A 16,030-nucleotide genomic window follows, 5' to 3' on the forward strand; every position below is an offset into this window, starting at 1 on the left:
TCAATATAGGAATTTTCATTTTCAATAGCCTTAAAAATGGCTTAAGTGCTAACTTCCATTTCAGTTCAAAGAAAGACAGTTTGTTCTGGTCAAAGGCCAATAGAAGTTACAGTTTGTATCAGGATGACCTGACATATCCAGGTCAAATTGACCAGATCAGAAAACACATCAGCCTCCAATTCAACCTCCTCATGAAATTCTTTACTAAATTTAATTTATTTGCACTGAACCACCCAAAGCTTCTGGCAGTCAGGTAAGTGGGCAGTGATGCAAAAAAGGAGACTCTCTGGAGTTTTTAGAACTAGTTCAAGGCAAACATAGGACTTTTCTACCTGAAAAAAAGACCACCTGCTATTTCTATGAATTTAACTTGTGAGGTATATTGCTCACATTCAAAATAAACCAAAGCCTCTGTTTGATGAACCCAAATAATACTCAGATTTAGGCTACATATATATTACTTACATTTAGATTCCATTCATAGTTTGATTTGAATCTAACCCCCCCCCCCAAATCAGGAAGAATGTGTCCTTTCCCCTTTCACTAACTTTAAATAGACATTGTAATGTAAAATTGAAGTGTGAAAATATGAAAGGATATTCTTTAATTCTTACCAGCTGAATACATATTCAATATGCTTCCAGACTGTTCTAAAATCTTGAAAAATTAGATGCATATGGTGATTGAAATGATTTTTTAATAAACATACTTTTAATAAATGTTTGTGACCCATTTATAAAATATACTTTAATAATTTATGGATATGTGATTTCTTAATTATTAGTGAAATCTTTCATCAAATGCATTTGAAGACATGTAAGTTATTTGACATAATAATTAGTTACCAATTACGAAGTTTTAGAGGGCATGAAATATTCCAAACACATCATTTGAAGAACAGCTGTGAGTTTGACTGTATGCTATGTGCTATTTGTATTTTTTGTTTTCATGTTGATAGCATGACATTCCTTTATTTGGAGATCTTAATTTCTAGGTTACTTTAAATTTTAAGAAATTCAATACATATATAGTCATAACCTTAAGAAACACAAAATGAGCAAGAAAATATTTGAAGGAAATTATAAATCTAATATATTTCTGTCAGAAAGAAAATAGGCACAGGAACAGTTTTCTCTTCACATACTATGTTCATAGAATAAAAGAAAAGGTTGTGTTAATATAGTATTTGTTATTATGCAGTATTTTAATATCTGTATAAGTCTATTCCATTATAGTTGGTGTTTCATATATTTATTCCTTTTTGGCTATAATCACCAATATATTTCATTTAAGAGTTCAAAACTATGTTAAATGAATTGTGTTTTTATATGGAATATATTTGCCAGTGTGAAGAATAGTCGGTTATATTGTTATTTCAAGCAATAAATCTGAATTCATTCTATTAGTTTAAAAATTGTAAAATTCAAAAGTTTAATTATATGTATAACAAAAAAATTGAGCACATTTTCTATAGCGCTTCATTTAGTTGTGTTAATTTTTTAATGTGATGTGTCTACAGTATTTTTTATTTTGCATTTATTTTTTCAACGTGTTTACATTGTATGAGTTGAGCTTTTTTTGCGCACAGATTCTTGCTTGTAGCTGCTTGGCAGGACTTTTTGTTGTGATGTAACCACTGTTCTTATAAAAAATATGATGTACATTTGTTTTGCATCTTTGTCTTCATTCCACATGTCCTATAGTTTGTATTTTTATATGAAGTTATTTATAAGGAATGGTAATTTAAAAGTCTGTGATCATCTCTTTCACCTTCATTGTTTTCAACAAACAGATATTCTTAGTTCTTATTTTCTGATAGTCATAAACAGATTTTTAGTATGATGTAAGGCAGATAAGGCCACATATAGTTTACCTTCATATCATATATTATGTCATGGAGTACTTATTTTAGCTATCTTTGGACAAGTTGTTTTGCTCATTCAATTTTATATCAATTTACTTTTTAAACTTGGGTTAAATTTTTTAGTTCATGGACGTGTAATTTGCTATAAAATATTAAGAATTCTTCTGAAGATAGCACTTTCTAATTACAGTAACCAATCTTTATTGAGAGCTAAGCACTTTCAGACACTATCTAATTTATTCCTTGCACAACACCATGAAGTAAATATTGAACACAATTTTACAGATGAGGAAACTGAAAGGCAGAGAGGTTGATGTACTTATCCATGGTCATAGAAACAGAATGACTCATGTCTGTCTCATCCCACTTTTAAACACTATCTTATACTGCCTCTCCCTTATGATGTTTGATCTGTTTATTTCAGACCAAAACCAGTTAATTTGTGCTTGACTTATGTCCTTTGGTATTAACCTTTCACACTTCTATTTCTTCCATGATATCACAGTGAAGCAAAAAGAAAAAAAATTAACACAATTGAGTATTAAAATGTGTCTTTTCTTTTAGCCAGAAACATTTGAGCATCTTTTTATCAAGCATACAGAATCAGTGACATTTGGTCCTCTTCTTTTGGAGCCTGAAACTATTTCAGAAGATATCAGTGTTGATACATCATGGAAAAATAAAGATGAGATGGTACCACCAACTACAGTCTCTCTGCTTTTGGTGACTCGGGATCTTGAAAAGGGTTCTATTTGTATTAGTGACCAATGCAGCAGTGCTCACTTCTCTGAGGTTGAGAGCACAGAGATAACCTGTGAGGAGGAAAGCAGGAGACAACCCTCTGTTAAATATGCCACCCTGCTCAGCAACTCTAAATCAGGTGAAACTGAGGAAGAGCAAGGGCTTGTAAATAGCTCAGTCAGCAAATGCTTCTCTAGCAACAATTCTCTACCTAAGGATTCTTTCTCTAATAACTCATGGGAGATAGAAACCCAGGCATTTTTTATATTATCAGATCAGCACCCCAATATAATTTCACCACACCTTCCATTCTCAGGAGGATTGGATGAACTTTTGAAACTCGAGGGAAATTTCCCTGAAGAAAATAATGATGAAAGGTCTGTCTATTATTTAGGAGTCACTTCAATCAAAAAGAGAGAGAGTGATGTGCTTTTGACTGATGAGTCAAGAGTGTTGTCCCCATTCCCATCCCATTGTTTATTCACCGACATCAGAATCCTCCAGGAAAGTTGCTCACACCTTGTAGAAAATAACTTCAATTTAGGAACTTCTGATCAGAAGACTTTTGTATCTTACATACCTCAATTTCAGACTTGTTCTACTCAGACTCAGAAAATAGTGGAAAACAAGATGTGTGACCTAACTGTCTAATTTCATTCCAGACACATCTCAGATTTATGATGCAATGAGTCATATGAAGGGTAATATATTCCACTATAGTGTTGGTTAGGGGAGAGAAAAGAAAACTGTCAGAGGCAAATTTGAAAATGATTGTTTCAAAACTAATGGTATCTGTTTGTCCTCATTCAGTAATATAGACAAAAAATGTGAGAAAGCCTTCAAGAGCCTAGCAGTGTAGACCGACTCTTCTAATGATTAATCAGCACCTTGGGAAGGTCTCCAGTGGCTTGTGTCTAGCTAGCCATAAACCCAACAATACTATTTTCTTTGAACATTGAACCCATGTGGAAAGAGCTAGTCATCTGAATTACACTCACATCTGAAAGAACACTTCACACTAACACTTGTGAAATGTAACTGTATTTTCAAGGGTGTGGTTATTTTACCTTGAGTTGTCTTTGCTGTGCACTAATTTACACATACACACAATTATACCTAATAGGCATCCTTGTGCATTTTAAAAGTGTGCAATGTATTTGTATTTTGTGCTACTAAACTGTGTGATTTGAAGATGTTTCTATTTAACATACTTTCCCTGAGTGCTTACTCTGTGGTAGGCACTCAACTGAATGTTGCAGATAGATGATTTAGCCCTGGTCTAGGGGATATACTTGTGAAGATATACAGGAAACAAATGTTTATGTATCAAATCTAAGATCTGTACCATAGAGTGAAACTACCTGTTAGAATGGTGATACCCACAACAAGTATTTTGATGAGAACACAAGCCCTTATGAAAACATAATGTCTGCTTCACCTCTTCTCTATAAAAGATGTTGAAATGCTCACTTTCTGCTACAGTTAGATTGCTAAATGTTACTGTGTATCACTCTGGAATCATCTTCCCCATTCCCACTTGCATGTACACTGTTTTTTACCTCACTTACCGAGCATTCTTACTGTATATAAATCAACAACTGTGCTAATATTTTCCATACTTTAGCTCAATTAATTATTGAAATAATTGTATGAGACATGTACTACTATTACATTCCTTTTAAAGATTAGAAGAATAAGTAATTTGCCCAAGGTCACAGAGTTAGTGGAATCCATATATAAACTTGGATCTTTTTAATGCTAGTGATTATGTTTTTAACCCATACCTTACATTATCATCCATTAAAAAAAACTGACTTGTAATCAAATAAAATTTATTAAGTAGAAATATAACACTGGATGAAAATTAAGTGAGAATTACACAGATGTTGTCTTTGCCTTTAAAGACTTTAATGTTTATTGTTTATTTCAGTTCTTGGTACTGCAAGAAAACCCAGACAGCATATTGAACAACAAACTAAATTAAGGAACCTGCAGAGATAGTTGCTCAATGGCAATAAGTAAGAATTTCAAGATTATCGGTATCATCAAAATAAATACTTCAGTCCTCAGAAATATTCCTATGAGTTGTTAAACATCACTAGTTTCATACTTAGACTGAGAGAGGATTCCACTGATTTACTATTAACATAAATAAAATCCTCCCCCTGTCTCTATTCCAGTTGTGACCATATGAAATGAGCTGTTCAGACCCCAATTGATAGATATTTTTTCACACCTTTCATGATCATTTGCCAACTAGAAATCAATAAAGCTGTTTCATGCCATAAGTATTGTTGAGATATCTCAGGATCTCACACACTCAACCAGTGACTCTCTTACAAGAGAAAGGTAGAGGACTCATATCAACTCACTGAATAATTAGTTCTATACAAAGATAAAGAGAGAAAAAATTTTTTTTCAATGATTTTTCAGTGATTTATAGTCTCAGAAACAGAATTATTACATGTATGGAAATTTTAGTAAAATTGACCATTATTTTTAATACTGCTCACAGAATATACATAGATAGAAAATTACATTTTGCCCCATTCTGCATATAATTAGAGATTAAACACTGAGAAAGTCCTCTGAGATATGACATCCTCCCATTCTCCTGTGGTGTGGGACCCAGAACAAGAGGGAAGAGAAACTGATAAATGTTCCAGTCAGCCCAAGGTTTTGCCATGCTGTGTGTACTCTGTAGTGAATTCAGACGTCCCAGGACCACCGTAGTGCTGCAGGTCTGAGTTAAAGGAATTTTGTGACAGCACATTAAACCTGAGATCACTGATACCATTCTGGTGCAGCTTCAGTTCCCCAAACAAACAAGAACATTTCAGAAATTGAAATTCCAAGGGACTTTCTTTTCATAGAGCGGGTTGAAGTGGTGCAGTCTGGCCTATTGGTATATATAAATTTAGATAATATTTACTGTCAGTGTGCTAGGGCTCTGATTTTCACTTTCAAAAGTTCATTTCACTGTATGTATTACTGTATATTATTGGGTCTTTATGAAAATTACCATTTAGATGAACATTTAGAATGTTTTGTACTTCAGTTTGGTTAGATATTCTCCATTTCTTTGCAGAGATTCTGTTAAAAAAATTTAAGGGAGAGAGGAGCTGAAATATAGGTTTGGACTTTTAAACTTAGGATAAATCTGGAATTTTGAGTATTTCATTTAAAGGCCTAAAATTGCAACACAAGCTGTGAATCCGTCTCTCTAAATCTGAGCTTCATGAAAATAAACTCAGAAATTAATAATTTGAGCTATGGCTTCAAGTTTAAACAGATTGTTTGAAGATAAATCATTTGTCAGGATTAATGAGATTATAGATGTCCTAGGTTAAAGCCCCCAAGAACAAAGAAGGAGAAAGAAGATGAGATACACATCAGTATGAATAGGGGCCTCCTATTGGAGCCCTGTGTTTCCATTTAGAGATGAGCTACATAGTGACAAGAGGAATAGGAACAGATAGTCTTTTATTTTTAAACCTAGTCTCGAGTAGTAAAAAGACCTGGATGAAAGTCCCAAACCAGTGGGTGATCCTGGTTTTATGACCCTAAGCATGACATTCTTCTACCTCCTCTCATCCATTTCCAATAAAACCAACTCCCTCTTTCCATATATCAAACATATGGTCATATTCTCTTAGGAATATCCATTTTAACTACTCAAAAGTTGAGAGAAGATAAACGTCCTCCACAAATTGATACCAGATTCCAAAGCTACTTTCGTTGGCACAATATAAAAATTAGGCTGTAAGAGTTGTGCCCACGGGTCTCCCGTGGGCTTGGACAACGTGCTAAATGAATCAAGACATACTGCAACCATATGTCACGTAGACTTGGCTGAAAAAAAACCCTCTCTCTAAATATTTCCTGTAGTTTTTAAAAGAAATGTGTTCTACTTTTCATCTTCCAAGGGTCATCTTGATAGTTACAGACTCTTCTAAAGTATTTACTATTGAGAAAACACAGTCTCAAATTTTAAAACACAAAATTAAAATTGTCCACTCTATTATGATTAAAAGAAGCCACATTTGAGAAAAAAATTTAAACATAGTTACCAAAAATGTGAAGAACTGTTTATAAAAAGAAACTGGGTAAGTCAGCCGTTTTACTCCTTCTTGAACAATTGTTTAAAGCTGGAAAGTGTTCTTGTACCTCATCATGATGTTGGGAGAGCAGCTTAGAATACAATAGACTGCTTTAGAACTGAAATATTGCTACTTGCATTTGTATGAGCATCAAGAAATGGTTTCCATGGGTTTTTATATTGAATGAAATATTTTTATACAAAGTTTATCAATCAATATTTATTGTGGAAAGTTGTCTATTTTTCAAAATTAATTATACGTAAAATGTATGGCATCAAATTCAATTTTGTAAGGATCTTTGACAGGATATTTTAAATAACATGTCCATTCAAAAAGTCTGAACTGAGAAAAAATTTGGAAGATATTTAATTTTGTAGTGAAATACTTATATTGTAGATATTGTACTTTTTAAACTTATCATTAAGTATTTGGCAAGCAGATAACACTTTCTCTTTAGTCACAATTGGTATGTTAATAAACATTATAAACATAAATGCTGAGACATGCATCACTAATTGTTTTATAAAATTTAATTATCCTAATTCTCCTTTTTGTCCCTAAAGTCATAAAGAAAGATGTGTAAATTATGACTGTGAAATTTTTATCATTATAAATCATAAGCAGGGCTTCCCTGGCGGCGCAGTGGTTGAGAGTCCGCCTGCCGATGCAAGGGACATGGGTTCGTGCCCCGGTCTGGGAGGATCCCACATGCCGTGGAGCGGCTGGGCCCGTGAGCCATGGCCGCTGAGCCTGCGTGTCCGGAGCCTGTGCTCCACAACGGGAGAGGCCACAACAGTGAGAGGCCCGCATACCACAAAAAAAAAAAAAAAAAAAAAAAATCATAAGCAATGTTGGAATTGATATGAGATCAAATATGAGAAATGGAAAGTCCAAATAAAATTTTTATGAATTTAAGTTATTTTAGGATTATTTTATGTTTGTATGATTACTGCTACTGCTTTCAGCAAAGATTTGAAAAATATGAAGTAATCCTTGTATTTTATGTGAATAGTTACTATATTATTTTTACCCATTGTTAGCATTTGTGTTTTTAAAATTGTTACAAACATGCCTTGCCTTTGGAAGGGATTTAAAAACATTTTAGATCCAGCTGTCTCTCTTTACTGTTATACTCTCTGTATTCTCAGTATATCACCCACACTAAATACTTGCTGGCATTATAGCCACTTGCAATGAAAAATTACTCATTTTAAACATCAAGAGCTCTGTAGTTTGATTCTTTACTTCCTTTAGAAATCTTGATTTGCAGTCATTTGTGAACATTTGTTTCATCACTTAGTTTTCTAGCAATTTTAGTTTGGGGGCTAGGATTCAGATATGTTCTCCTTCTTGCTTAGTTTTAAAATGTAAATGAAACGAACATAAAAATTTCAAATAGTACATGGAAATATAAAATAAAAATTGTTGTCTCCCTCCACTCTCAACCTTTAGTTCCTATTCCCTAAAAATAACCTGTTATTATTATACCACATACATTTAAAGTTTTTATATAGTTGGGATCATATTCTGCTTGCTGTTATAAAATTACCCTTTTCCCTTAATATATCTTGGTGATATTTCCATAGAAACTCAAATATACCTACTTGATTATTTTAATGGTTACATAGTTATTCCATTATATCAAAGTACAATGATTTATGTAAACGGTTCAAAATTGGTGAACTTTAGGTTGTTTCTAATCTTTCACTTTTATGGACAATACTGAAGTGAGCATTCTCATACATAATTATGCCTTGGCATACTTTTACAAATCTACTTGTCAGGACTCTTGGTTTCAAGTGTAAGAAACCAACTGAAATTGTCTAAAGTATCTTTTTGCTATTTTAATTTTAACTTGATGAATGAAGTTGAGCATATTTTCATGTTTATAAGCCATTTGTTTTTCTCTAGCTTCCTATTCGTTGCCTAATTTTCTACTGGGCTATTATAATTTTATTGCTTTCTTATCATTATTTTTCATATTATGTGATCTAAGTTTTCTTAATTAAGATATGACTTATGTACTGTAAAGTACACAAGTCTTCAGTGTAAGCTTAATGAATTTTTACACACTTCATATCTGAGTAAAGTCACTGAATCACAGGATAGGTTTTAGTTTAGCTTTAATAGATACATACTGCCAAATACATATGTAAATACATACTAATTTACACTGCTGTCAGTAAGGTAGAAGAGTTCTGTTGCTTTATATACCAATTCCAAATCAACATTGATATTGTCAGCCTTTTGAATTTTAGTCAGTCCGATGGTTGTGTAAGGGTTTCTTAGAGTTTATTTTGCACTTCTCTAAAATGTAATAATTTTGAGAGACACTTAACGAATCCCTCTCCTATTTCTGTGTATTTCATAAACATCTAAAATATTGTTACATTGCTGCTTTAGGCAGTACCGAGTCTTTCAAATTTCCCCTTTGTACTGTTTGTTTATTACTTCTTGCATCTTTGTGCTTCCATCTGGGATAATTTCCCTTCATCCTAAAGAACTCTCTTGTACTGTGAATCAACTGTGACAAATTCTTTCAGGCTTTGTTTGGGAACATCTATATTTTATCTTCAATTTTGATAGATATTTTTGCTCAATATTGAATTCTAAGTTTGCAGTTATTTTCCATCTTTGTAAGTTGTCTTTTTATTGTCTTCCGGTGTCTTGTGTCCATTGTTACTGTTGAGAAGTTAGCCGTCATTTTAGTTGTTGTTTCCTTAAGGTAATTTCTCGTTGTTTGTTTGTTTGTTTTTAAGATTTTTCTCTTTATCTTTTGTTTTTAGTTGTTTGACTATTATAAGTCTAGGTGTGCTTTCTTTTTTACTTGTCCAGATTGGTATTCATTGAGCTTCTTTTATTTGACCACCAATAGGTTTTATTAGACTTGAAAATTCTCAGCCATTATTTCTTCACATGTCAATGTCATCCCATTTCATTTATCCTTCCCTTGTGAAACTTGTTTTTTAACATCTTTTTTGGAGTATAATTGCTTTACAATGTTGTGTTAGTTTCTGCTGTCTAACAAAGTAAATCAGCTATATGCATACATACATCCCCCTATCACTTCCCTCTTGCGTCTCCCTCCAACACTCCTAATCCCACCCCTCTAGGTGGTCACAAAGCTCTGAGATGATCTCCCTGTGCTATGCAGGTGCTACCCACTAACTATCTATTATTACATTTCATAGTGTATATATGTCAGTATTACTCTCTCACTTTGTCCCAGTTTACCCTTCCAACTCCCTGTGTCCTCAAGCTCATTCTCTACATCTGTGGCTTTATTCCTGTCATGCCCCTAGGTTCATCAGAACAATTTTGTTTTTAGATTCCATATATATGTGTTAACATATGGTATTTGTTTTTCTCTTTCTGACTTACTTCACTCTGTATGACAGACTCTAGGTCCATCCACCTCACTACAAATAACTCAATTTCGTTTCTTTTTATGGCCGAGTAATATTCCATTGTATATATGTGCCACATCTTCTTTATCCATTCATCTATTGATGGACACTTAGGTTGCTTCCATGTCCTGGCAATTGTAAATAGTGCTGCAGTGAACACTGTGGTACATGACTCTTTTTGAATTATGGTTTTCTCAGGGTATATACCCAGTAGTGGGATTGCTGGGTCATATGGTAGCTCTATTTTTAGTTTTTTAAGGAACCTCCATACTGTTCTCCATAGTGGCTGTATCAATTTATATTCCCACCAACAATGCAAGAGGGTTCCCTTTTCTCCAAACCCTCTCCAGCATTTATTGTTTGTAGATTATTTGATGATGGCCATTCTGAGAGGTGTGAGGTGATACCTCATTGCAGTTTTGATTTGCATTTCTCTCATGATTAGTGATGTTGAGCAACTTTTCACGTGTTTGTTGGCAATCTATGTGTCTTCTTAGGAGAAATGTCGATTTAGGTCTTCTGCCTATTTTTGCATTGGGTTATTTGTTTTTTTGATATTGAGCTTCATGAGCTGCTTGTATATGTTGGTGATTAATCCTTTGTCACTGTCTTCATTTGCAAACATTTTCTCCCATTCTGAGAGTTGTCTTTTCGTCTTGCTTATGGTTTCCTTTGCTGTGCAAAAGCTTTTAAGTTTCATTAGGTCCCATTTGTTTATTTTTGTTTTTATTTCCATTTCTCTAGGAGGTGGGTCAAAAAGGATCTTGCTGTGATTTATGTCACAGAGTGTTCTGCCTGTGTTTTCCTCTAAGAATTTCATACTGTCTGGCCTTACATTTATGTCTTTAATCCATTTTGAGCTTATTTCTGTGTATGGTGTTAGGAAGTGTTCTGATTTCATTCTTTTACCTATAGCTGTCCAGTTTTCCCAGCACCACTTATTGAAGAGCCTGTCTTTTCTCCATTGTATACTTTTTGCTTCCTTTATCAAAAAATAAGGTGACCATATGTGAATGGGTTTACTTCTGGTCTTTCTAACCTGTTCCATTGATCTATATTTCTGGTTTTGTGCCAGTACCATACTGTCTTGATTACTGTAGTATTGTAGTATAGTCTGAAGCCAGGGAGCCTGATTTCTCCAGCTCTGTTTTTACTTTGCAAGATTGTTTTGGCTGTTCAGGGTCTTTTGGGTTTCCATACAAATTGTGCAATTTTTTGTTCTAGTTCTAATTTTTTGTGAAAAATGCCATTTGTAGCTTGATAGGGATTGCATTGAATCTGTAGATTGCTTTGGGTAGTATAGTCATTTTCACAATGTTGATTTTTCCAATCCAAGAACATGGTATATCTCCCCATCTGTTTGTATCATCCTTAATTTCTTTCATCGGTGTCCTATAGTTTTCTGCATACAGGTCTTTTTTCTCCTTAGGTATACCTTATTCCTAGGTATTTTATTCTTTTGTTGCAATGGCAAATGGGAGTGTTTCCTTAATTTCTCTTTCAGATTTTTCATTGTTAGTGTGTAGGAATGTAAGAGATTTCTGTGCATTAATTTTATATCCTGCTAGTCTACCAAATTCACTGATTAACTCTAGGAGTTTTCTGGTAGCGTCGTTAGGGTTCTCTATGTATAGTATCATGTCATCTGCAAACAGTGACAGCTTTACTTCTTCTTTTCTGATTTGGATTCCCTTGATTTCTTTTTCTTGTCTGATTGCTATGGCTAAAACTTCCAAAACTATGTTGAATGATAGTGGTGAGAGTGGCTAACCTTTTCTTGTTCCTGATCTTAGAGGAAATTGTTTCAGTTTTTCACCATTGAGGATGATGTTGGCTGTGGGTTTGTCATATATGGCCTTTATTATGCTGAGGTAGTTTCCCTCTCTGCCTACTTTCTGGAAAGTTTTTATCATAAATGGGTGTTGAATTTTGTCAAAAGCTTATTCTGCATCTATTGAGATGATCATATGGTTTTTCTCCTTCAATTTGTTAATATGGTGTATCACATTGGTTCATTTGCATATGTTGAAGAATCCTTGCATTCCTGGGATAAACCCCAATTGATCATGGTGTATGAGCCTTTTGATGTGCTGTTGGATTCTGTTTGCTAGTATCTTCTTGAGGATTTTTGCATCTATGTTCATCAGAGATATTGGCCTGTAGTTTTTTTTGTGTGTGTGTGACATCTTTGTTTAGTTTTAGATGGTGCCCTCATAGAATGAGTTTGGGAGTGTTCCTCCCTCTGCTATATTTTGGAAGAGTGTGAGAAGTTAGCTCTTCTCTAAATGCTTGATCTAATTTGCCTGTGAAGCCATCTGGTCCTGGGCTTTTGTTTTTTGGAAGATTTTTAATCACAGGTTCAAATTCAGTGCCTGTGATTGGTCTGTTTATATTTTCTATTTCTTCCTGGTTCAATCTTGGAAGGTTGTCCTTTTCTAAGAATTTGTCCATTTCTTCCAGGTTGTCCATTTTATTGGCATATAGTTGCTTGTAGTAATCTCTCATGATCGTTTGTATTTCTGCAGTGTCAGTTGTTACTTCTTTTTCATTTTTAGTTCTGTTGATTTGAGTTTTCTCCCTTTTCTTCTTGATGAGTCTGGCTAGTGGTTTATCAATTTTGTTTATCTTCTCAAAGGAGCAGCTTTTAGTTTTATTGATCTTTGCTATTGCTTCCTTCGTTTCTTTTTCATTTATTTCTGATCTGAACTTTATGATTTCTTTCCTTCTGCTAACTTGGGGCTTGTTTTTTGTTCCTCTTTTTATAATTGCTTTAGGTGTAAGGTTAGGTTTTTGGAGATTTTTCTTTTTTCTTGAGGTAGGATTGTATTGCTATAAACTTCTGTCTTAGAACTACTTTTGCTGCATCCCGTAGGTTTTGAGTCGTCATGTTTTTGTTGTCACTTTTTTCCTGGTATTTTTTGATTTCCTGTTTGATTTCTTCCATGATCTTGGTTATTTAGTAATGTATTGTTTAGCTGCCAGGTGTTTGTATTTTTTACAGTTCTTTTCCTATAATTGATATCTAGTCTCATAGCATTGTGGTCAGAAAAGATATTTGATACAATTTCAATTTTCTTAAATTTACCAAGGCTTGATTTCTGACCCAGATATGGTCTATCCTGGAGAATGTTCCATGAGCACTTGAGCAGAAAGTGTATTCTGTTGTTTTTGGATGAAATGTCCTATAAATATCAATCAAATCCATCCTGTTTAATGTATCATTTAAAGCTTGTGTTTCTTCATTTATTTTCATTTTGGGTGATCTGTCCATTGGTGAAAGTTGAGCGTTAAAGTCCCTTAGTATTATTGTGTTACTGTTGATTTCCCCTTTTGTGGCTGTCAGCATTTGCCTTATGTATTGAGGTGCTTCTATGTGGGGTGCATAAATATTTACAATTGTTATATCTTCTTCTTGGATTGATCCGTTGATCATTATGTAGTGTCCTTCTCTGTCTCTTGTAATACTCTCTGTTTTTTTTTTATTTTTTTATTTTTTTTATTTTCTATTTTTTATTAGTTTCTGCTTTATAACAAAGTGAATCAGTCATACATATATATCTGTTCCCACATCCCTTCCCTCATGCATCTCCCTCCCTCCCACCCTCCCCATCCCACCCCGCCAGGCGGTCACAAAGCACCGAGCTGATCTCCCTGTGCTCTGAGGCTGCTTCCCACTATCTATCTACCTTATGTTTGGTAGTGTATATATGTCCATGCCTCTCTTTCGCTTTGTCACAGCTTACCCTTCCCCCTCCCCATATCCTCAAGTCCATTCTCAAGTAGGTCTGTGTCTTTATTCCCGTTTTACCCCTAGGTTCTTCATGACATTTTTTTTTAATTCCATATATATGTGTTAGCATACGGTATTTGTCTTTCTCTTTCTGACTTACTTCACTCTGTAGGACAGACTCTAGGTCTATCCACCTCATTACAAATAGCTCAGTTTCGTTCCTTTTTATGGCTGAGTAATATTCCATTGTATATATGTGCCACATCTTCTTTATCCATTCATCCGATGATGGACACTTAGGTTGTTTCCAGCTCCGGGCTATTGTGAATAGAGCTGCAATGAACATTTTGGTACATGTCTCTTTTTGAATTATGGTTTTCTCAGGGTATATGCCTAGTAGTGGGATTGCTGGGTCATATGGTAGCTCTATTTTTAGTTTTTTAAGGAACCTCCATACTGTTCTCCATAGTGGCTGTACCAATTCACATTCCCACCAGCAGTGCAAGAGTGTTCCCTTTTCTCCACACCCTCTCCAGCATTTATTGTTTCTAGATTTCTTGATGATGGCCATTCTGACTGGTGTGAGATGATATCTCATTGTAGTTTTGATTTGCATTTCTCTAATGATTAATGATGTTGAGCATTCTTTCATGTGTTTGTTGGCAGTCTGTATATCTTCTTTGGAGAAATGCCTATTTAAGTCTTCGGCCCATTTTTGGATTGGGTTGTTTGTTTTTTTGGTATTGAGCTGCATGAGCTGTTTATAAATTTTGGAGATTAATCCTTTGTCAGTTGCTTCATTTGCAAATATTTTCTCCCATTCTGAGGGTTGTTTTTTGGTCTTGTTTATGGTTTCCTTTGCTGTGCAAAAGCTTTAAAGTTTCATTAGGTCCCATTTGTTTATCTCTGTTTTTAGTTCCATTTCTCTAGGAGGTGGGTCCAAAAGGATCTTGCTGTGATTTATGTCATAGAGTGTTCTACCTATGTTTTCCTCTAAGAATTTGATAGTTTCTGGCCTTACATTTAGGTCTTTAATCCATTTTGAGCTTATTTTTGTGTATGGTGTTAGGGAATGATCTAATCTCAAACTTTTACATGTCCCTGTCCAGTTTTCCCAGCACCACTTATTGAAGAGGCTGTCCTTTCTCCACTGTACATTCCTGCCTCCTTTATCAAAGATAAGTTGGCCATATGTGCGTGGGTTTATCTCTGGGCTTTCTATCCTGATCCACTGATCTATCTTTCTGTTTTTATGCCAGTACCACACTGTCTTAATTACTGTAGCTTTGTAGTATAGTCTGAAGTCAGGCAGCCTGATTCCTCCAGCTCCGTTTTTCGTTCTCAAGATTGCTTTGGCTATTCGGGGTCTTTTGTTTTTCCAAACAAATTTTGAAATTTTTTGTTCTAGTTCTGTGGAAAATGCCAGTGGTAGTTTGATAGGGATTGCACTGAATCTGTAGATTGCTTTGGGTAGTAGAGTCATTTTCACAATATTGATTCTTCCAATCCAGGAGCATGGTATATCTCTCCATCTATTTGTATCATCTTTAATTTCTTTCATCAGTGTCTTATAATTTTCTGCATACAGGTCTTTTGTCTCCTTAGGTAGGTTTATTCCTAGATATTTCATTCTTTTTGTTGCAATGGTAAATGGGAGTGTTTTCTTGATTTCATTTTCAGATTTTTCATCATTAGTGTACAGGAATGCCAGAGATTTCTGTGCATTAATTTTGTATCCTGCTACTTTACCAAATTCATTGATTAGCTCTAGTAGTTTTTCGGTAGCATCTTTAGGATTCTCTATGTATAGTATCATGTCATCTGCAAACAGTGACAGCTTTACTTCTTCTTTTCCAATTTGGATTCCTTTTATTTCCTTTTCTTCTCTGATTGCTGTGGCTAAAACTTCCAAAACTAGGTTGAATAAGAGTGGTGAGAGTGGGCAGCCTTGTCTTGTTCCTGATCTTAGTGGAAATGGTTTCAGTTTTTCACCATTGAGGACAATGTTTGCTGTGGGTTTGTCATATATGGCCTTTATTATGTTGAGGAAAGTTCCCTCTATGCCTACTTTCTGCAGGGTTTTTAGCATAAATGGGTGTTGAATTTTGTCGAAAGCTTTCTCTGCATCTATCGAGATGATCATATGGTTTTTCTCCTTCAACTTGTTAATATGGTGTATCACATTGAT

At 34.5% G+C, this 16,030-nt stretch overlaps 1 protein-coding gene across 1 annotated transcript in view; it reads left to right on the top strand.

Annotated features, from left to right (window-relative positions):
- Positions 1–3,256, top strand: part of LEPR (leptin receptor) — a gene marked incomplete at both ends in the record, with an annotated part of 66,056 nt that extends 62,800 nt beyond the window's left edge. Inside the window, one exon of the mRNA XM_079697290.1 lies at positions 2,429–3,256. Within this exon, the coding sequence (XP_079553416.1) occupies positions 2,429–3,256 (828 nt within the window). The remainder of the gene's footprint in view (positions 1–2,428) is intronic.
- Between the last annotated feature and the right edge of the window lie 12,774 nt (positions 3,257–16,030).

The sequence above is a fragment of the Hyperoodon ampullatus genome (assembly GCF_949752795.1).
Source record: "Hyperoodon ampullatus genome assembly, chromosome: 2".
In the NCBI taxonomy this organism is placed as follows: Eukaryota; Metazoa; Chordata; class Mammalia; order Artiodactyla; family Ziphiidae; genus Hyperoodon; species Hyperoodon ampullatus.